This window comes from Vidua chalybeata, chromosome 7 (assembly GCF_026979565.1).
Source record: "Vidua chalybeata isolate OUT-0048 chromosome 7, bVidCha1 merged haplotype, whole genome shotgun sequence".
NCBI classification, from domain to species: domain Eukaryota; kingdom Metazoa; phylum Chordata; class Aves; order Passeriformes; family Viduidae; genus Vidua; species Vidua chalybeata.
This window is the reverse complement of record NC_071536.1, coordinates 4,102,312-4,124,458: the sequence shown is the minus strand read 5'-3', so window position 1 is coordinate 4,124,458 and position 22,147 is coordinate 4,102,312. Positions and strand designations below refer to the sequence as shown.

At 38.1% G+C, this 22,147-nt stretch overlaps 1 protein-coding gene across 2 annotated transcripts in view; it reads left to right on the top strand.

The window, feature by feature from the left end:
- Positions 1 to 1,805: 1,805 nt before the first annotated feature.
- SPAG16 (sperm associated antigen 16) overlaps positions 1,806 to 22,147 on the top strand; it is a 358,597-nt gene continuing 338,255 nt past the window's right edge. The window contains exons 1-7 of one of the 2 annotated variants that reach the window (XM_053947319.1): positions 1,806 to 2,357; positions 5,130 to 5,176; positions 5,613 to 5,711; positions 10,225 to 10,352; positions 14,535 to 14,672; positions 20,253 to 20,360; positions 21,619 to 21,736. In XM_053947319.1, the coding sequence (XP_053803294.1) occupies positions 2,297 to 2,357; positions 5,130 to 5,176; positions 5,613 to 5,711; positions 10,225 to 10,352; positions 14,535 to 14,672; positions 20,253 to 20,360; positions 21,619 to 21,736 (699 nt within the window). In that variant the 5' untranslated portion in view covers positions 1,806 to 2,296. The remainder of the gene's footprint in view (positions 2,358 to 5,129; positions 5,177 to 5,612; positions 5,712 to 10,224; positions 10,353 to 14,534; positions 14,673 to 20,252; positions 20,361 to 21,618; positions 21,737 to 22,147) is intronic. The other variant, XM_053947318.1, reaches the window with a different exon arrangement.

Below are 22,147 nucleotides of genomic sequence, written 5' to 3'. Positions count from 1 at the left end.
TTAAAATCCTTCTGGATACTTGAAAATCAGTTGGATTTGCTAAAAAAATTGCTCTTTGCTTTTAGTTATGACTTATTTTTAGCGACTTCTCTGTATTACTGGGTATTAAAGAATCCCAAAATGGTTCAGGTTGGAAGAGACCTTAAAGCTCATCCAATCCCACCCCTTCCCTGGGCAGGGATGCCTTTCACTAGACCAGGTTGTTCCAAGCCCTTTTCCAGCCTGGCCCTGGGCAGTTCCAGGGGTGGGGCAACCACAGCTTGTCTGGACAATGCCAGGGCCTCACCCTCCTCACAGGGAACAATTTATTCCTCATATCTAACCTAGATCTACTCTCTTGATATGGTTCTATCTTTGCATCGCCTTTCTTACCCTTTGACATTGATCTTTAGCAATTCCTTAAATAAACCGAGAAGACTGAGATCCTTTTGTCCTTTTGTCCGGCACTATTAATTGTTTTCCAATAATAATCTTCCCTGAAGCACCTTTCTGAGCCCTTTTTAAGCTTTCATCACTCTTCTTCAGTTGTGGATACCATATATTTCCATGTTTTAGTGAGACAGAGATGTCCTGTGTATAATTTGTAGGGAGAAGTTAGGCCTGCAGAAAGAGAGAAGTCATAGAAGGGAATTGCTTAGCATTTTGTTTGTTCAACTCTTTGTGTAAAGGCTAAGAGCCAACATTGCTGAGAGAATTGAGTGGTATTAACTTAGATTAATCAGCTGTACTTGCCTGTATGACATAAATTTACACTTACTCTGTGATTTGCAATGGAATTGGAAACTTCCCTAAAAGAATGATACCTTCAGTTGTAGCCATCCCAACTTTTGTAGTGTTATCACCTTTTCAATCTGCAGTTTAGGAGTACTGACTGGTGAACGTTGTGCTTCGTGATGCCACTTCTGCTTATTCTTTTTTTGAGATGCTCTGCTGGAGATCAGGATGCCTCTTGTGGGTTGGATATGATGAAAGAATATTGTGCTGGTGACATCAGTTTAATCTGAAGGAGTGGAAATCCCCAACCATCAACAATCAAAAAAGGTATGTCAGCATTTGCCCTCTACCTCTTGAAACCAGCTGAGTTCAAGCTCTGACATGTATTAAACTCAACAGCAGTGTTTGAGAGAATTTGAGGGACTACAACAGTTCTTGTCATCTTTGCAGCGTTGTGACAATCTTGTGCCAAAACGCTGTTCTTTTATTACGATTTGGAGACTTTGGAAGTGCCAAAGCACTTGTCATTTCTCAAGAAAGTGTCTGCCATGGGAGAGGAATGGCAATCCTGTGTGACAATCTCTGCGTAGTGCAGAAACAATAGTTTCACAGGCAGCAGGTCCTCTTGCGAGATTGTATCTTTCCAGGCTAAAGTTTTAACTGAATTATGTAATTCAGTTTCCTCCACTTATATCTGCTTATCTGCTCTGATCTCCAGGCTGTATGTCAATGTGTCAATGCTTACCTTTTTTTTTTTTTGTTTGTTTGTTTTTTTTTTTTGTTAACCCTGCAAAGAAAACTGGTGCCTCTCCTTTCAACCCAAACATTAGCAATTTTTTTTTTTTGCAATTTCTGCAATTACTTTTTCCCCCCTCCAGATACTTTGGGCACTTATTTCCATTACTTTACATTAATTCAAGCACTGATTCTGAGTTCCTGTTGCATGTAAAGCCCCTTAACTCAATGGAAATTTAGTACTGGTACCTCTAAGTTTACCTTAAAATAAGAAAAAGCAACAGAAATATTTCTGTCGAATCCTGCAACTTTATTTCAAACCTCTAGGAGCCGTGATGTGTGATCTCCACAAATATATGCTGCTCTCCCAAACTTTTTTCCTGGGAAAGTTCCTGCTTTTAAACCTGAATATAGAATCACAGGAGAGTTTGGGTTCTGAAGGGACTTAAGCAATCGGTCCCACAGGACTTAGCTCAGCTTCCAGCGACAAAAATGTTCCATCTGCAGAAGATATTAGTCCTCCCTTATGAGTTTGAAGCGGTTTACCCCCTCATTTTCTGCTGTTTTTCCCTCCACTCGAGCAAGGGCGGTGTGTGTTCGGCGGAGGGGCCGCAGGTGCCCGCCCTGAGGGGACGCCCTCAGGAGACTCCTCGCCTTTACACCCCGCTCCTCACAAGCGCCGCTCCCAAACGCGCGGGGAGCTTCGCCTGGAGTTACAAGCGCTGAATTACACTAAACTGAATTGAATTAAAGTAAATTCATTTAAATTCAATTAAACCCGGGTCTCTTCCCGCCGCGGCGCGGGCGCCTCTCCTCGCGAGAGGTCGCCCCCGGCAACGCCGCGGCCATGGCGGAGGAGGCGGCGGTCTCTGAGGCGGCGGTCTCTGAGGCGGCCTTCACCCTGCAGAGTATCCTTCTTCCTCCCCAGCCTTTCCCCCTCCATCCTCGTCCTCCTACTCCGCTGGGAGTGTCGGTTCCCCGCCTCAGGGGTCCGTCTCCTCAGCGCTCCTCCCGCCTCCGCCGGCCCGGCCCCCGCACCTGCTGGAGGGGGGGGGGAGGTCGGGTGGGGCGAGGGCAGCGTTGAGGGTACGGGGGAAAAGTCAAAAATCCCCCGACTTGTTGGTTCTTTTTGTGGGTTGTTGTTCCCGGAGACTGAAAAGCGGCTAAAGCCTGTCCAGAGAAGGGCAGCGGAGCTGGGAAGGGGCTGGAGCACCGGGAGCAGCTGAGGGAGCTGGGAAGGGGCTCAGCCTGGAGAAAAGGAGGCTCAGGGGGGACCTTGTGGCTCTGCACAGCTCCTGACAGGAGGGGACAGCCGGGGGGTGTCAGGCTCTGCTCCAGGGAACAGGGACAGGAGGAGAGGGAACGGCCTCTGTCCGTGCCAGGGGATGTTTAGGTACCAGGAAAAAATTCTTCCTTCAACGGGTGGCCAGGCATTGGAACGGGCTGCCCAGGGAAGCGGTGGCCACAGCATCCTTGGAAGTGTTAAACAGCCCTGTGTGGATACGGCACTTGAGGACATGGTTTAGCGGTGAACGTGGACGTGGTGCTACGTTAACAGTTTGGTCTTCAGAGGTCTTTTTCGACTCAAGCAATTCTATCAGTACGTGGGGTTTTGGCCCTGCAGAGGCAGTGGGGTCTTGCTCGCTGTAAGGTGGTGCTTGCTTTCCTGGCTGAAGGTTCCTGAATGCCCCTTGGAAAAGTGGGGGAACTGAATCCTGCAGTGCTGATGGGGCAGCCTGAACAGGAATGAAAATCCCGGCATAAAAATCTCTTGGCACCTCTCCTGTGTTAGCTATTGAGCACTAAATGCAAAATACCTATGGAGGAGGGACAGGGTTTCTTACTGAGACTCCCAGTCCCAATGTGCTGCTGGAAAAGGTGCTCCTTTAATTTCCCACTGCAGAATAACTGCTGGGATATTCATGGTTTTTGGTTTGCACTGAGTAATACTGAGTATGAGGGTTGTGATACATAACCTAGACATATCTTTGCTGTGGCTTTTAGAGCAAAAAACTCCACCCAATTCTTTCCACATTATAGTTGTAGCAAATTATGTTGGAAGTTCATGACTTTTAAATGTGTAATTTTTTGGTCACATGACCCAAATTCTGCTTTTGTCACTAGGCCAGATGAGCTGCACCTGTTCTCTTTTCTAGCTGTGAGCTGCAAATCAAGAAGCTCTAAACCTTTTAGAGGCTAAACAATCATACTTTGGACCCTACCATACCTTAGTTTTTCCTGCCTTTCTAGAATTAAGTTGTATATAAAGCCAATTTTAAAAAGTGGAAGAGGGTCCTTTTGCAGCTTGTGCCTCAATTTCTACCTTAGTGAATCTGCACAGCTGTTTTCAGGATGGCGTGCTTAAAAAAGCACTGCCTCAGCAGATTTAACACTGTGGAGAAATACAGTGGATTTTAAAATTAATTTCTCTGTTTTGTAGTGCACCTAGCTATGATTTTTGGAAGGGGAAAAAAAATATGAGGAGAACCCCAGGAGTTTTAAGTAACATTTTAGTGTGGGCAAATTGTTTGCAATGACACATTAGTTTAGACCATGGTGGATCACAAGGACAGTCAGGTCAATAGAAAATTGAGGAAAAAAAATCCCCAGTTTTTGAAAGTTTATTACTTATCAGGGGTTATGGTGTTCAGCTGTTAACCTTCCAGATGGATACAATTTATCTGAGTTTTCCTGGTGCTCTGATGCTGCGGTCTTGAATGCAGATGATACCTTTACCTATGTTTTGTGCTTTTGCGTGTATACTGTATTGTGAAAACTGGCAAAAGGCCTGCTTTTAGGAGAATAATTCAGATTTGGGCAACATGGTGCAAAGCTGGAAAATCATGTTGGCTTTTTTTTGTTTGTTTTCTGTGAAGTACTGAATTGCCAGCTTTTCTTTTCTTTGGAAGTTAATTCCTGGTTTATTTACATGGGTCACTTGTAGGCTAACTGATTTCCTAGGGAAGCTGTCAACAGCATCTGCTAAAAACATTTCATTATTCTTTCATGGGCTGTGAGGCTAGTGGATGAAAAGATGTTTATTTGCCTTTTATTTCTGACTATTTGTAGTTATGTTTAATCAAAAGTTTGACTCGAAAGTGTTTCAAGGAACTGTAGATAATTTCCAAATGAATTTTTGAGTTTTGAAAGTTCCTCATCTTTTTATTGTAACTGTCTTGTGCTTATTAAAGCATTTGCGTCAGCTCTTTTAAGTGGCCCTGTGGTGTTCAGGGTTTGACCTCAGGTGTTGCTGTTTGAACTCGCACATCTGAATTTGCTGAAAATGGTCTTTTCTGAGAGCATGAAGCTAGTTCTGCTCAGAAGGCCGTGGAAATTCTAGTGCAACAAAGTCCCTTCTCAAAACTTATGATTGGCTGAGAGCACAGTTGAGCTGCTTTTTTATTTTGGAATAGTGCTTGGCTTCTGAGATCTAATGAGTCAATTTGTAATGGTGTTCAAACCTGCTGTAAAAAGTTAAACCTAAATTCTGTCTCTGTGCACGGAACTGGGCTTGCTCACCTTGAGGCTGAAGGAAACCTTGGAAGTTGAAAGTCTTGTGTTCAGAAGAACAAGGGTGTGGGTTATGATAGCAGATTTATAGATGGTTATTTTATGATATTTTTTTCTAAGTTGGAGCTCCTCACACACACCAGCTGTTCCAGACTTAACTAAACCTGCAGGCATTACCATAACAGATGACTCCAAAGATGATTATCAGTATGAAGAGGTAACTTACTAGATTGATACTCTTCTGATATATTTTGGTAGAGTGTTCATATTTCATTCTTTTTATTTCATCAATCATATAGACATCCTGGGGGAAATTACACAAATCTCCTTTTATGAAGTGATGAAAGAGGGCATATCTGTTTTTCAAGAGAAGATTCAGTGTTAGTTGAATTGTTGTATATTACCTTTATTTGAACAATAAATACTTTTTTAAAGCTATAAGAATTTCTATTTAGATAAAACATCTCTTTAGATATTTCAGCTTATTTATAAAAAATATTTCAGGAATAGGATTTTTATTTACATATGGCAAAATGGTATTTTAACGAGGAGGGGATTACTTTCAGCAGTTGTAATGGCAGTGGGAACAGTTTTATTGTGAAAGAAAGATGTATAAAATGTGTTGATTCTAAACTTCATGTAATTTCATTTAGGTTTCAGCAGATGATGATTTCAGTCTTCATGAAGATGATGAGGATCTGTCCAAAGCTTTGCAGGTTACTCAAGACCGGGCTAAAGATGCCCAAATGATAGTAAGAGCTTCCTAAACAATCTAAGAGTCTCTAATTCAGTTGATATTAGTGGCTTGAAATTTACACAATAGTTTATAGAAATTATGAAATATTTACGTGGGAAAGATTGTCTCTTATTTTCTTACAAGCTTATAGGAGTAAACATATGCCATAGTGGAAAAGACAGCTTATATTTCCTGGGTTTCGTCTTCCTTTAATTTGTGTTCATTTTGTGTTCTGTAAACAACCTGACATTTCAAATACATGTAGCCAAATCTTTAGCTAGATTATTTAAAATATTTTAATATTATTGTAATGCATCAGTTTGTTCTTTATCTGAGCAGGTTAAATGAGAATGTGATCCTGGCACAGGAAAGAAACTGCATCTGCTTAACACTCACAAAAGGTTGCACTTGAATACTTTGCTAAAAGAGATTGTTCATATATTGAAAATACAGAATGGGCTGTTACACTGTGTTGAATCAAAATATTAATGAAATTATCAAAAGTTCCACACCATTAGTGTGGAATTGACATTCCTTACATTTACAGTTTGATTTCAAAGCAGTTGTGTAATAGTTCAGAGTTACACAATGGGATTGTTGTATTGCATTTTTCAAAACAGGACTTAACTGAATTTACTTGCTTTTAACAATCTAATGGAAAAGTAAAGTGGTTTTCCCTGCTGTGTTTCCAATATCCCCTCTATCTTGTAGCTTCATCAGAAGGGTACAGTCATAGTCTTTGTTTTGCAAAAGTAAATGATTAATAGTGAAAAGATGAAATTAAGTGAATGATACTTAAACACAAAATGGAGGGAAAATGTGTGTTTTCTTTTGCACTTGTGCTTACCAACGGATCAGTTTTGTATTTAGATCAAATTCTGTGTGGAAACTGGCACTAAGAGAGTTTTCTGTGTATTAAAACTGAACATGCCTGAAAATTAAGGGAAAGATTGCAGAAGTGTTTTAGATGGCTTAATGCTAAGGAAGTAGTGGAAATTCTTCATGTTCCTTAGAGATAGCTGAGGTTATGATTGTTTTACTGTGTGAGTTGATGTTAACATAGGAAGTGAAAAAATAGAGAATATTTTTAACCTATTGATCTTTTGACAGTGCTGTATTTAAATAATCTTTTACCTCTTCATTGATTTGTTGAACTTGGAGTGGTAGGAACAGTATGCTAGTGTCTATCCCAGTTACTCAAACTGAACAAACTGTTACTTTTCCTTAAAACCAGCAGAAAATTTGTGCTTAAACTGAAATTCTCTTTGATTTTAAGGTTATGCTAAGAGTTGTCTGCCTTCTTCTTGCTTGATTTTTTATTTGGAGGCTTCATTTTTTTTCCATAATTTTGAAACTGAAGTGATGTTTTCAGCCTTTGGACAGAAAGACAGGAGTAGAGAAATGTTCTAATACACTTGCTAGTTCCCTGACAGCTTTCTTAATGATTTACTGTACATTTTGTGAGGCTCACTGACTTGATGGTTTGATATTAATTCCCTGGAAAAGCCAAGTGCTTCTGGTGACCCAAGTTAGAAGCACTGTTTCCTGTGAATTAATATTAAATCAACATCCCAGCTCTGAAGTAGGAAGCAAAGTAGAAGGCTGTCTTCTTCACATGATAAATAACTGGCCTATATTTTTAATAACTTGTAATCTTGGCTGAAATAAATTATGTAATAACCTGGATGATAGTTTTAAGTGATTGTGTGTATTTGCTGCTCAACTTGTTTTTTACTTGTCTATGTAATCCCATATTAAAGTGCAGTGCTAGGTGCACAGATCAGTGATCATCCAAAAATATGAAAAATTTGATATTTCGCAATTGCAGATACTAAAATTATCCATAGTTTCGAAGTTGACTAACATCATTTGTTCTTAAACACATCTCTACATATTTTTTCTTTTTTTTTTTGAGACATTTTTAAATAGAAGTTATTTTTCAACACAAGCAAAAAATCTTCTGCATATAGAAGAAAATATCCAGCTGATAGGGACTGTAGGAAAAGGATGCAAAACTTCTGGAAAGCCACACAGAGATGAAAAGTGGCTGAAAATCTTTCTTCAGTAGTTACAGCTGTTAGAATTTCATTCCAAGTTTTTTGTGCTTTTAATATCTACAATGATAATGAGAAGTAACACTGGCATTTATTAATGTTGCAATTTATGTCTGCTTGATTTTCAGTTTGTTTGAACATGTTAAAATGTTTAAATTCCCTTTTTATATTCTTCTTAAATTTAGTAAGTTTTTGGAGAACATCTTATCTTGTTTTTCAGAGAAATTATACATTTATTTGGTGTTCATATTTCTTCAGTGGACAGGAATTCTTAGAAGTGCTGTGAAAGTTCCTAAAGTTAAGCTCTTAGAAATTAAGTTATTTTACTGACCATATTTACAATCTTTGCACCCACAATTTTTTGACTATTTTAATTAACACAAAGAACTACTTAACAAAGCAAATATTTAATTTATTTTGACTCCATGATCAGACTCTTTTAATAAGATGGTTTTGTCCATACAACTGCTATAGGATGTCTGTTTGCATCACATTAATTGATTGTATTGTCCTCATTTCCAAACAAGCAAATATATACAACAAAATGTTGTTATGCTCTTCTGTGGGTAGTCAGCTAATAGATTACCATGAAACTGAAGCAAGTGGTTGGCCTAATATCACTCCCAAAGTCTGGGAAAGAGCTGGGAATTCAGTTCTGGTTTCCTGAGGCCCCGTTGTGATTCTGTTAGACTGAATTCATTTCTCCCTGTATTGTTCCCTGCTTGAGCTTTGGCTCTTGAAATGGTGCTCAGTGCTGGGATCTCGCTAATAAATTCTCTTCTGCATGGATGAAATGAATTCCTATCAAATTTCCATTTATTAAGGGAATCAAGCTGTGTCACTTCTTCCGAAGCCTGGCTTTATAGATGTGTTTGGAAAACTACAAGCAACAATATTAGATATTTGCCTCACTTGGAGTAAAGAAAGAAGCAAGCCAAGGGATGCAGCTGCATGTCTGCCCGTGTACTCTTTGGTTCTTTTATTACCACAATTAGAAAATAGATCTGCCTGATGTACTGGAGCTCTAGTGATGAAAATATGCTAAATATTACATTGCACTTGGCATATTGTATTAGTCATAAGGCAGTGTTACATGGCCTTCATCAGACATGTACAATCTTTTCTGGTTATATTAGGTAGGTTGGTTGGATTGAAGACAACATTTTCTGCGTTATACAAAATGGCCAGGAGATTTTCCCAGTGTTTTTATTTTATCAAGAGAAGTGCCTTTATCTCCAGGTAACTTATGCACTCACAGTGAGGAAGCTGCCACTAAGGGCATGAATAAGCCATAAATGAATGGAGTTATCAGAAATCCCTGGCCTTACAGATTCTTTTATAAATGGTGGAGGAAATGATTTGCAGTCATGGCCTTTAGCATCTCTTGATAAATCTCTCAGTGGGGTTTTCTCAGTTTTGTGGTATTTTTTATAATCTCTCACCAAGATGCATGTGCAGTGCAGTAGCTTGTTATGCATTGCCAAGCAGGTCCATTTTGGCACTGTGACCACATGGAGTTCCCAAAAGTCAAGACCCTCATATTTAGGTATGTCAAGTCACTGCAATCCATTTGATATCTGAGTGAAATAAGGCCACCTCTTTGGCTCTCATCTCATTGTCTTTAAATGCTTTTTGTAGGGGCAGTAGTCTCAGTGTGGGTGGTATTTTCCTTATTTTCCATACCTCCTTACATGTTGAATTCTCTCTGGGAGAGAAACACTAAGCTGTGTGCTGAGTGGGCTGAGTGGGGTTGGGTGAAGGGAAGAGATTTGCATTGCATCAGAGAGCTGTGAAAGGTTCTTTTTTAATATTTTTCTCTGTAGTAGGACCGCTCTGTTCTGTGCTGATTCTGCTTTTGGCAGTGTGCTTGCCCCATGAGCTGTCCCTCTCTGCAGAGCTGTCTGTCTGGGTGGCACTGGGGGAGCTGCACATGAAGCCCTGGTGCACCATCTGCCTTCTGCTAGCACTTGTAGCAGTGCTGTCTGGCAGCTTCTTCAGTGCATGTTGAGAGGAAAGGGACACTTGATCTTTGTGAGAATTATTCCTAAGGAATCAGGGGATGGGGAGGAGGCTCAGTCTGTCCCTCCATTGCATGCACTATTACAAAAAGCATACGAGCCATTCTTCTGGTACCTTGGACAGCTACATTGTTCATTGGATAAGGACTGATTTTTACTCTGGTCAGTGACAAAAGATCATCCATCAGTTTTATTACTTCCAAGGCTCTGCCACATGATGTCAGGTTTGGAATACCTGCTTAAATAAGGGCGGGGGAGGGGGGTTGAGTTACTTCTTTATAACCTTTCACAAACCTTGCCATTTGAAGGTTCACTGATTACAATTTTATTCTGTAAAGACAAGGGGAACATTCAGTTGTACTCCAGCAAATCTGTGGCTTTGGATGACTTCAGAAATAGAAAGTATGATCATGACAGTTCTCTTTTAAGTTTAACAGTTCTCAAAATTTAATTTCAGGATTTTCTGTCAGTTGTGACTACTGAGAAATCGGCACCAGACATACCTGAAGCGATGGATGACTTCTTCTCCAATTTCCTGGTCAGATTGGGAATGTCTAGAACCCTTGACTGCTTCCAGACTGAATGGTAAAATAATTAAAGTGACCATGTTACTTTGGGAATTAGATGGTCAGGATTCAAATATTTTTGGTATTTCAGGATATTTTTTCAGAAAACTCTCCTGAGTACAAGTCATTCTGAAATATGTAGTTTTTAACAAACAGATGTATTCCTGGTGAGAATGAAGAACCCTGGTTTAAGTAGAATAATCATAATATTTATTAATTGGTAATTTTTGGTACAGCAGTTAACAAGTATGAATGTTTTTTATTTTTTAAGATTTAGTTTATACAGTAATCAGAAGAATAATAAACTCTTGAGCTGTTGCTATTTTCTTTTTCCAAGCTTTTGTAGATTGCAGGGATTTTGTCCATACTTTATGCAGAAGTTTAAAGGTGTGACTTTGTTTAAATACACCATTCTCTTCATACATCCTACAGGATGTATACTTTTTTTACTGTTGATTAAAAATGACCTGTTAGCCATGCTGCAAAGCTTTGGAGGAGCTGAACAACTTTGGAGCAAAAGATGACACTTGTCATGAAGTTCTGTTGAAATACATCAAGTTACAGACCTGCTTTGAACCAGCAGGTTATGTTGGAGAAATCCTGGAAAGTGGAAACACCTCTCTTTGATTAACCTTGTTCTCAGTTTCAAACATGAGAAGTTTGGAGGTTTTTTTTTTTAGTAAAGTCTCTTGAAATTGTGTAATTTGAAAACTAGAAAAAGTTAGAAGCATCTTATTTTTACATACAAAAGCATTGAAGCTTTTAAATTGTCTTGGATATATTCTCAGGTGTGGAATCTGTGCTCTGGAATTTGCAAGGCTCTGGTCTTACTCATCAATCAGGCATTGCCTTTGCAATTAATAATGATCTGCTTTGTAATAGCCTAACGATGGACTTAAATGATTCCTTGGAGAAGGAGCATGATACTTCTGTATTCTTTCTCAGCAAAAAAACTGATACGAGTAGCTGATATTAAGTTTGAAGTCTAATAGTTTTTATGTTAAAAGATAATTAATACTAGACAGATATAAATAGTGACCTTTTTATGAATCTTACAGCTTTCTTTGAAGCACTTAGACTCTGAATTTATATCAGTGGCAAAATTCAAATTGCTTTTTAACAGAAAGTGCAGGATTTAACAGGCTCTATCTTGTAATTTCTTAGCTGTACATATATTTTTTCTCTATAAGTAATATTTTTAATTTCAGTAGCTTTACAAATGAGCTCAGCATGTCAGTATCTAATCTTCCTGTATAGAGACTTTCTGCATTAATACCTTATTTCAAAATGTTTCATGTTGGTTTGAAATGGATAATTTACAATATAAATGAAAGTGAGAGCAGATTAGTGTACTCGGGTTCCTCATTATGTATTGGGATGACACTCTTGCTCTCATGCTGTGGTGATCAAGTACTAATGGAATTTAAAATGAGAAATTAATTAACGTAGGGAAAATTTATCAAAAGGCTGGCTTTGAAATTATTGTCTGTCTGAGATCTAAAGGTCACTGAAATTGGACCAAATTGTCTGTGTTTATTCTGGAGTTTGGGAAAACACTGTTACTCTAACCAGCTGTATAAAATGCTGTGATTTGATTATGGTTTATTTTATGGCAAAACACTTATTTTTCAATGAAGTAATGAATAATTTTATAACAGTTGTAGTGATTTTTATCTTTAATTAGGTAGACTGTTTTGCGCATAAGCCTTTTGTTCCCATTATACTTTACGGAACTTTAGAGTTAAATTCTTTTTGAATATCTAATTTTCCATTAAATTTTCCATTCATTTGTTATACAAGACTTGATAGAACTTTTCTTGTTTATTGAAGATACTGGATGGACAGATTTTAAGTATGAAATGCAGAGGCTGATCAGTTATGAATTCCTGCATCTGCCAGTCTCTCCCTCCTAATCCCCAGAGCCCAGGTCATCCTGAGCTATCAGTTTATTGCAGAGCCTCTGTGCAACTTGATTCCTTTGAAATCCAGTTTCTAGGAGTTATAATGTAAAGTATATAGTAATAATGTTTTATTTTCAGTCAGTCTGCACTCAACTTTGATGACAAAATCATACTTAACCATCTGTTCATCAGGTTTCTAGATTCTTGGTTATTTTTTAATAGTGATTTAAGAATTATAACTCAGTAGTTCTGAAAAGCTTAGTAAAATACCTGTGTGTGCATGGAACTAATTGAATTTCCATGTGCAATGAAAGAAGTGAGAAGAGCAGCTGCTTGGCAGTCGGCTCAGTATGGAGGAGGTCTGTGAGATTTACAGGACCAGGCTGATGAAAGATAATGAGATTTCTCAGTGCTATTTCTTGTGTGGTTTTCCATTTCTGCTACATGCACAAAAACATTCAGTACTGTTCTTACACAAGGGTGGAGTGAATTTATTGGTATTAATTGTGTTTCATGAAAATTGTATTTCAGAATTTTTAGCTCTGCTGGAGTTAAGGTTCATCAGTTATCCATGTTTGATGAGTCTTCGTGCAGACACTTGGTAGTTTTCATGAAGTGTGGTTAAGGCATTCAGTGGATAAATACTTCCAGCAAGTGAAAGAGTACCTAGAGTTGTGAATTTCTACCATGAGGCTGCCCTTATTTGCAGCAATATTTCTGATAGGAATTGTACCTGTGCATCTGTAACTGTTTGGAGGAAAGAAAAAAAACCCCAAACTTCTTTCTTAGTGTTAAAGCCTGTTCCTACAGTAATTTACTAAAGAAAATGAAGTGATGATAGAATGAATTTTACTGTGGACATATTCAGATGATATTTTCAAAAACCTTTCATCTACTGGTGGTGAATGTGACAGCTTAATTCAGAGGGATGAGCATTCCAAGGAACATCCTCAGAATGCAAATACGTAGCTGACTGTAGGAAGTCATTTGGACAGAGATACTAACATTCACCTTAAGTTTTTTGGAGGATGTTAAGTAAAGGTTGCTTTTTTTAAGAAATGCTTTTGGTTTCAGCAGCATGATTATTGATGAATGATATTGGTGATTACTGTCTTTGTATTTCAGATCTGCTGCTTATATCCAGGTGTAGGAGATAGTGTTTGGTATGATTTTTATTTCGATTTACTTCTGTTCTTTTCATATTTCCTTATTACTTGGAAACTAAAAAATGCACAGATTCAATATATTTTTCACCTGAAAAGGCCAATAATGTTCATGTTGCTCCTTTTAGTGAGCTCCCACCCAGAACATCTTCCCAGCAGGCAAGGTGCTTGTGGGGTTGTGGTGTTTATCTGATTTAAGTTAGTTACAACTCTATGCAGCCTCTGGTGAGCTGATGTCATGGCTGAGGTCTCACTCTTCTGTCTGTACTGTATTCTTAGGTTTTACTGACATATCACCAAAAGATGGATAGTCCTAAAATAAGATCCTGAATGAGTAGATGCTATTGCTGGAGCTGTAGAAATTCCTGGGGTGCCACCCAGCTTTCCAGGCTGCTTCAGGTTGTTTCCCTTCTTAAAATCCAAGTCAGTCTGTGCAAGTATTCAACTAAAGCAACCTTCAGCCTTCTACATCACGGAATCAAGTGTTCTCAGGGGCTGGTAAAATAGGTAAATATTGGTAAATATAATTAAATAAGGAGAGAGAAAATAAACAGGAAGGAAAGAAGACATTTCCCTAGATGAGCTCTGTGTTCCATGTTGAAGATGGCTCAGAATCATTCATCCTTATTACCTGCAGCTTGAGCCTTCAAAAAAAACCAAAAACAAAAACAAAAAAAACAAAAAAAAAAAACCAAAACAAAACAAAAAACAAACCACAACAAAAAAACCCAAAAAACCACCCAGAAACACCAAACCTTGATGTATTTGAGCATGTGAGATAAAAAGGACTGTGAGTATATATAAATGCTATTTGAACAAGAATATTTGTTTCTGCCTTTATTTAACCTATTTAGGAGAAAGGAATAAAAGAATGTGAAGTACTGTGTTATGTGTCCTGACTGTTATGTACAATACAGATTTTAGAATGAAAAGCAGTAGAATTTAACAGTGTGGTGGGGTAGTGAATTCACTGCTGTGAATTCTTAATGATCATAGAAGGTAAATGCTTTAAGATGGTAAATATTGCTGTGATTGTAGTTTAGGTAAATGGTAGCACGAGAAGGAAAACATGAGTGAAGTGAGGAAATGGAAGCATGCAATAAAATAAGTAAAATAAATCTGTTTCTTTTCTACCAGGTACGAGCTGATAGAGAGAGGTGTGTTTGCAGTTGATGATGTTGGGCTGGTTCCAGACGTGTACATTTGCAACCAGCAACTCGAGATTGAGAATCTGAGCTTGAAGAAAGATCTGGAAAGCTACAAACACTCTGTCAAGTATGTTATTTGATTTTATTGAAACTTTTATATATGGTAGTGGTTGGCCAGATAAAGTAAACCCAAGTGCTTAGTGAAAAATGGTAAGTTCCTTTTTGTTATGCTGGCTACACAGACTTTTCCTTCTAGGTGACATTTATAATTAAAGTTCAAGTTTTTCTGAGTTCTGTTAGAAATGTAAATCTTTATTTCTGTTATTTGTATTTACTAGGCCAAAAATAATTTTCAGTATCCAGTAATCATAACAAATTACTACAGAGAATCATGAGAGCCTAATAGGTAGAACTAAAAAATAAATTGCTGTGTGCATTTTGTATTACAGTACTATAAATTACAGCTACCACAAACCTTCAGCGCGGGGAAAAAAATCACTATACATTTATTCTTAATTTTTCTAATTATAAAAAATCTATCACTCTGGGCCTAGTGGTAATGGTGTGTCAGTGTAAATTACCATCATTGATTATACTCGTGTGTACATTGTAGTGGTTTATTCTCCAAGTCTGCAGTACTTCAGCCATGAGAGTTAAAATACTTAGCCTATAAAACAGAGAGATGTGGTAATGAGCTCTGTCACATGGCCTTTTCTGGGGAATGGTGTGTTTGCACATGTGTGTGTTCAGTGACAATGTACTCTGAGGCCTAATGATACGCTCACTTCAGATTTGCCAGTGTGTGGTTTCAAAACATGGAAGTGTAAAGTTTAATTCCATCTCTTTGATTTTCCTCAGGATTGCTCAAGTTGCTAATTTTCATTTAGGTTGTTCCTTTCTATGAAAAAAACCAAAACTATTCAGATGTTAAATAATCATTGCTGCTGATAACGGTAATTAAATTATTTTCTGATTGTAATAATTGATTACATTTTAAATTAATGAATTAATTAGCCACAGTCAAGTAGTTTAATAAACACTGGCAACAATCAAGTCAGATATGTGTAGTCTAAATATAATGATGCATTGGGGGACGGACCATAGAGAAAATATTTCCTTTTTTAATCTGCAGCTTCTTTGGATAATGGGTACTTAAAGATTGTGTCTCATATGAGTGGGGGAGAGTAAGAAGCAGTCATGCAGAGTAAAAGAAGGAAGGACAAAATGTGGCCCTCATGAAATTTATCCTTGACAGTAGTAAATTCAATGAGCTTCATTTCCTTTTTTCCTCACCTTTTTTCTCTCTTCCTCCCCATATTCACCCCTTCTATGTAGCAGAACATGGTGTAACAACATAACCTGAGTGGATTATGACTTGATAAGTATTTTCCTGAATTTGTAATCATGTATTGCTACATGGTTATTTAACAATATAAAGCTCAAACTCATTTCTCCATCTGAATGAGCTGGTTTTTTTTCCCATAAGAGTATCTTGTTACTCCATGGGGTGCCAGAAGAGTTTTTATAGCAGATGTCTGGTTAAAAGGCTGAAAGATGACATGATAATGTGCAACCAGGAGCAAGCAGGAGAGGGAAAGGAATGCTGGTATATTGGGTTGCTACGAGCTCCCTGTTAGATAAAATCCCAACACTCAGATTCAATCCACCAGCTGAAACTAGGCCATGCTTTTTCACATTCTGGTATTTCTTGGAACCTAAAGTAGCAACACCCTGGTGGCAAACAAATGGGTCATGTCACTGGTTTGGTGTTGCTGAGAGGGCACGGAGATTCAGGGCAGTTCTGTGAGACACAGATTCTGTGTGAGCACATCTTGTTCACTGGTGTTTCCTGTTACACACTGCAGGTGTGCTGCATGTGCCTTGTGAAAACACTGCTAAAACCAGATCCCCCCTTTGTCCACTTGCAGGGAGAGCTTTATGTCCACAGTCTGTCAGCTATTACTAGAATGCAATATGGGCAGGTGTAAAACTTGGTCTGTGCCAACAGTACTCTGTCACTACTTCACTTTTCAGCCTTTTCATTTCAAATAGCTTTCAAAGATCTCACTGATACTAATGTTAAAAGTTCAGCATTTGTGACATTCAATTCATACACATTGTTTTGAATAATCTATGAATTAAACCAGTACTGCTTCTGAAATAATTGAAATGTGTGAAATTGAGCATTTTTGCTGTACATAGCATGGGCTACAGTGTTCTTTTATGCCTTTTGGATAAACCCTGGTCATAATACTCTATACTAAATCCATTTAGTGTAGTGACTGTTAACAGCATTTTTTCTTGTTCATGCATTCAGTTACTTGAGTCACTGCCTTTGCTGTGGTAAAGTAAATATTCCAGCAGGAGCCAAAATTACCTGGAGGACAGCGTGGGTTTTCAAGTTTTCAGAGAGAATGACTCAGAAAGCAGAATGCCTGAGAGCACAGGAGAAATGCTGATTTGACTAGTTAGAAACCAAGGATTTGTGAGCAAGGAAAGTCCTGTATTTTGCTTTGTAGATTACTCAGAAAACACTGATTGAGAGCTACAGTGCCGTGAAATGTATTTGAGGAAAGCTTTTAATTACATTTGGTATTTCTGAGCTTGGTACTCTTGACAGCCATCTTGCAGAAAATGTTATTTGGGACTTAGGCAGTATGGGGGCCCAGGATAAATGACTGTAAACCAATTACCTCCTGCTTTAATGTTGTTCAGCAATTGGTGAAAGACATTTAGTGTCTAGAAGCTAACTGTAATTGTATTTTGGGTATTTTAATACAGTATTTACATGATTGCTTGCAAGCAGGGGGGCAAATTGAGTAGATTGCAGGCTGTTGGTTAGATTTCACTGTGGTGTTTCATTATTTAAAGAGAAAATTACAGTTAGCTTCATTTCCTCTGTATCGTGAGCATGTATTTTTTATAGCTTGTGCAATGTCTGAAGGCACCTTGATGTCTCTGCATACATTAAAAGAAATAAATATCAGCATAATCCTTTTACTCCAAAACCACATATAGTTATTACCTTAAGGTTTAGATACACTTCTAATTTTTATTTTAAAATTATTTCTAAAAATGACCATTGTGTGGTGACAGAAAGCAAAACTAATTTTACATTGGTTTGCCATGTGACACTAGTTAAAGGGTACCTCAAATGTGCTCCCTTTCTTTTATCTTGAAGGCTGCATTTGAGCCCCAGTTGATTGCTAAGGGGTGTTGTTATCTGCTGGATGTTTCCCTAATGGAAGCATGGACTTTCCTCCCAATATGCAGGAAAAATTTGTAAATAACACTGAAAATTGTTAACTGTTGAATGGGACTAGTTAATTCTAATTCACCATTTTCAGTGGTGCCTGGTCACTTAATATTCTGGTAACATTTTTCTGAACTGATAATAGATTGCAATTTCATAGCCATGTTAAACTCTGCCTATCTGATGATATGAAATCTTTTGAATGCCAGATATTTTTGTTTTCCTATGGCCAGACCCTGTCTGTTGCCTGTTTATTTAAACATGTACAGTCAGACAAATGTTGTGTCATGGTAAGGTTGTGTTGGTCACAGGGACTGTGAACTTTGATATCTAAAAGTTCCTTAAATGTTTAGGAATTTCTTATGTAGATGGAATCAAAGTTGTATCAAGCTTTTGCCTGAGGTATGTGGTTGAGTTCACAGCATCAGTTAGGAAGTGTAAACATTTGCATGTACCTTTCTTCCCTTTTTGTAAGCATGCTCACAAATACACACCCAGCTTACAGCCAAAGTAATGGTCAAAATAGAAAGTAATCCTGGAAGTCATATTTATTATTTTGGCTAGTGACATTAGCAACAAAATCCCCAGTTCAGCTCCCATTTCTGTACCAAAATCTGACTATTCCTGCACATATTTTTCTACTTACACCATGGAAAAAAAAAAAAAAGTGCACACTTTTTGTGTTGTGCACCATATTTAAATGCAGCTGTTTAATTACATGGTGCATTTAGCATATTTGCTGCTAAATGCCATGTAAACTAGACAGAGTAAAAGCCTGAAAGTATGTATTTTCTAAGACTGTCTTTATTTCAATTAAAAATTTAGGGCTCCGATTTGCAGCATCTTGGGGAATGTAGTCCCACCTAAAATCAGTGGGATCAGGGCTTGCAACTTGCCTCTGAAAATCCCTGCTTGGGTTTGTTGCACCCTGTCCTCGTTCGCTATTTTAACACAAGTACTTGCTTGAGAGAAGTTTAAATAGAGGTACCTGCAGACTTTGACATATATCTTCCCTAAAATAAATGGATATTGGCTTTTCTATGGCTGTAGCAACATCTTTTATGCTCAGAACAAGCCATCTGCTGAGCTCTGAAGGGGCAAGGTTTGCATTCAAGGCCTTTAAGGCGAGTCAGATTTTGAGCGTGGTGTCGTGAGGGAGTTGTTTCCCAGAACTATCCTGAGACCACTGATTCATTTACCTCTCAAATGTTGGTAGAAGCCTGAGCAGAATCATTAATGTGGGCTCGAGCTGCTGTTTCCCAGCTCGTGGTGTGTGTGCACACAGCAGGATGTGTGTGCCCAGGGCTCCTGTGGGAGGGGCAGCCCTGCCCAGTCCCAGGTCCTGCCAGCTTTCACCCAGAGCTGCTGGCAAGAATTCACTGGGCTCTCCTTCAGCCTGTGCTACAAGCACCAATTCACATAGAAATGTACATGTGTCACTATGCTAGTTTGTATAGGTAACACACAGAGTGCTTGCATATACAGCAAATATCAATTATTTGTATTAGTAAATAATTTCTATTTTAAATTAGTAAATATAATGCACTGGCAGTTATGGATCTTCATCCTGGACCTCTGATTTGGCGTACTCAGTTTTCCTTTTGGTTTTACCTAATTCTTCAGCTCCGGTTGCAGAGGAAATGAGCTTTATTTCTGCAAGAAGCAAATATCTAATTTCAGTGCAAGTTAATTTCAAGCTTCCTTTGCAATTAAACAATTCATCTACTAATCTTTCCTGCCAAACCCATATCAGTAAAGACAAAATGTACTGAATATAAGCAGAGTATTTTCTTTTTAAGTTTATGGAGCAGAGCATCTCAGGGTGTGCCATGGCTGTGTGTAGAATGTGCTCAGAGAATAACAGGTTATCAGTATATTTACGATTAATTTTGAAACAGAGTCCTTTTGCTGCCTGCTCTCACATCCAGGAAACACTTAGGGACAGGTTAGAAACATGATTGAAAAGAGCCTAAAACATTTTTGGCTCAACTTTTTCCAGAAGGCTCTCCAAATTAATCTGCAAGGCAACAATATGAATGTGACATAAATATTTTTTTTTAAATCAGTATTTTCGGTCTATTATCAGTATTACCAATACACTTTTACACAGAATTTTAAACAAGAGGATTTTTTTTTACCTCCATGAGACTCCTTGTGGTTAACATAAGGTTGACCTCAACTCTGAAAATTATAATGCCAGAATCATTATGAGTTCTGTCTGAAGGATCTGAGGGAAATGGAAGACTACCCATGGATTTGAGCATCAGCTGGCAGCAAAAAGACCTCAAAAGTTCATATTCTCCAGCACAGGTTGTACTACGAAGCTCTTCCAGCTTAGACAGAGTAGACATGTGCAGATCTGAAAATGAATTCCATATGTAGTCAGCATACCTTGATGCAATTCAGAGGAGGAGACTAACACTGCTGCCTTGCATTTTCTTTTTTTATGCACAGTAAAATAGAAGAGGCTCTCCTAAAAATGCAGAAAGAACGAGACTTCCATCGAATGCATCATAAACGAGTGGTCCAGGAGAAAAACAGGCTGATTTTTGACTTGAAAAGGTACAAAATAATTTTAGTTGCTATACATGTAGCACTAAATATAATGTTTAGAATTGTTGCCTGATAATGAGATAACACTAAGGAATCTGAAGTGAGTCTGGCTGCATTTAGATATGTCCTGGTAAACAGCAGCTCCATGTGACCATCGTGCCACACAGATCAAAGAATTTCCAATGATTTATTTGTGGTGGATTTTCTATGATGCAAAATGCATTAATGAATACATAGTATTTCTAATAGTGGGAAACAAAAATTAGGTTTTTTTTTACCCACATCTTTTGCCATAAATAGGTGGTGATTTCTGTTTAGAATTTTTGCCTGTTTTAAGGGTAACAGGTATCACACCAAGTTCAGAACCTTTGCATTCTTGATTCTCATAATTGGCATTTTCTGTCATCTTGAACTTTGAGTAAGAAACTTGCTATGTTGCTTTGGTTGCAAATAAGCCTAAACTAGTCTATTGCTACTGAGTTATAGTGATTTAATTTCTAAATAGGAGCTGAGTTTAGAATCTTTTCTTTGCAGTGTTTTAAAATAACACTGGGGAGAGGCTTACATCTGCAGCTCCAGTAAATTCCCTGAGTTCTGTTGGTGTTGTTATCCATCAGTGCATGTAATTGCAGCTCCCTGTTCTACATCCCCACCCTTGGAATGCATGCATGCTGATGCAAGAGAGCACTCTGCACTGGTTTGTCCTCTGTGACTCAGCATTTTGCAGGATGCAGTGGTTCTGGAGCTGGTGGTGTCACGTGTTTCTTGTGAGAGATTATTTGTCTGAATCTTAGTTTGTCTGAAGAATTAAAGTGCATAAGTATTCATAGTGTAATGTGTAGTGAAGAAAGAAATTGGGATCATATTATGACTGGTTTGTGCAGATGAGGATCTTACTTGGTAGTCAGATAACAGCTGTTGTTCTCTTTCTTCCAGTGAAATACAATCCATCTGTAAGAAAACAAATTAGCCAAAATTAATGTGCAGTATGTGTATGAAGGATTAACAAAGGGACAAAATTGGATAGGTTGTTTTAAGATGTGACCAAACAAGCTGTGAATCCTCTTATTCATTTATCTAACTTTTTTTTCCTCCTTTGTTGTGGTATTGCAGTTGGTTAGTTACATGCTAAACAGCTTTGCTGTCTCCTCTGGGTTGACCTTTTGGTAATTTTACTCTTTTGTTTGGGGAGGGGAAAAGTTATGCAGATATAAATCTCTGATTTAACTCATCTGTGAGGAATAATTTTTCCTCCTCTTGCTCACAGGCTGAAGGCACATTATGCATCCTATGAACCAATGCTGAAGCAGCTGTCAGAAAAATACCAGAATTCACTGACACAGAAAATGTTAACCAGTTTGGAGAGAGACAAAGCAATGGGACAGGTAAAAATGTAGTGAATACACTTGCACCACTGTAGGGAAGCCTCTGGTTTTTACTTTGGTAAATACACTGGATATTTCTGGTAAAGCTTATGGAGTATTCTGAAACAGAGTATTTTGTGAGTTTCATGATCTGGGGAAATATTAGCAGTGAAAGTATGTGAAACATGGTGCCACAGAGTAATAGATGTCAGTGTGTACTTGCTCAGTGCTGCTCCACATGAGTGCAGCTCTGCAGCGTGCAGCAGGTGTGATATTCACACCCATTCTCATGCTTCCATCAATGCCTTTGGAAGTAGCTTATTTTAACTTCCTTTCTTACTGTTAATTGTGTTACTTTTTTCCTAAATATACCCAGGAGTGACCTACTAGTTTAGAAAAAAAAAAATGCATGAAGAGATCAGAGCCAGTTTT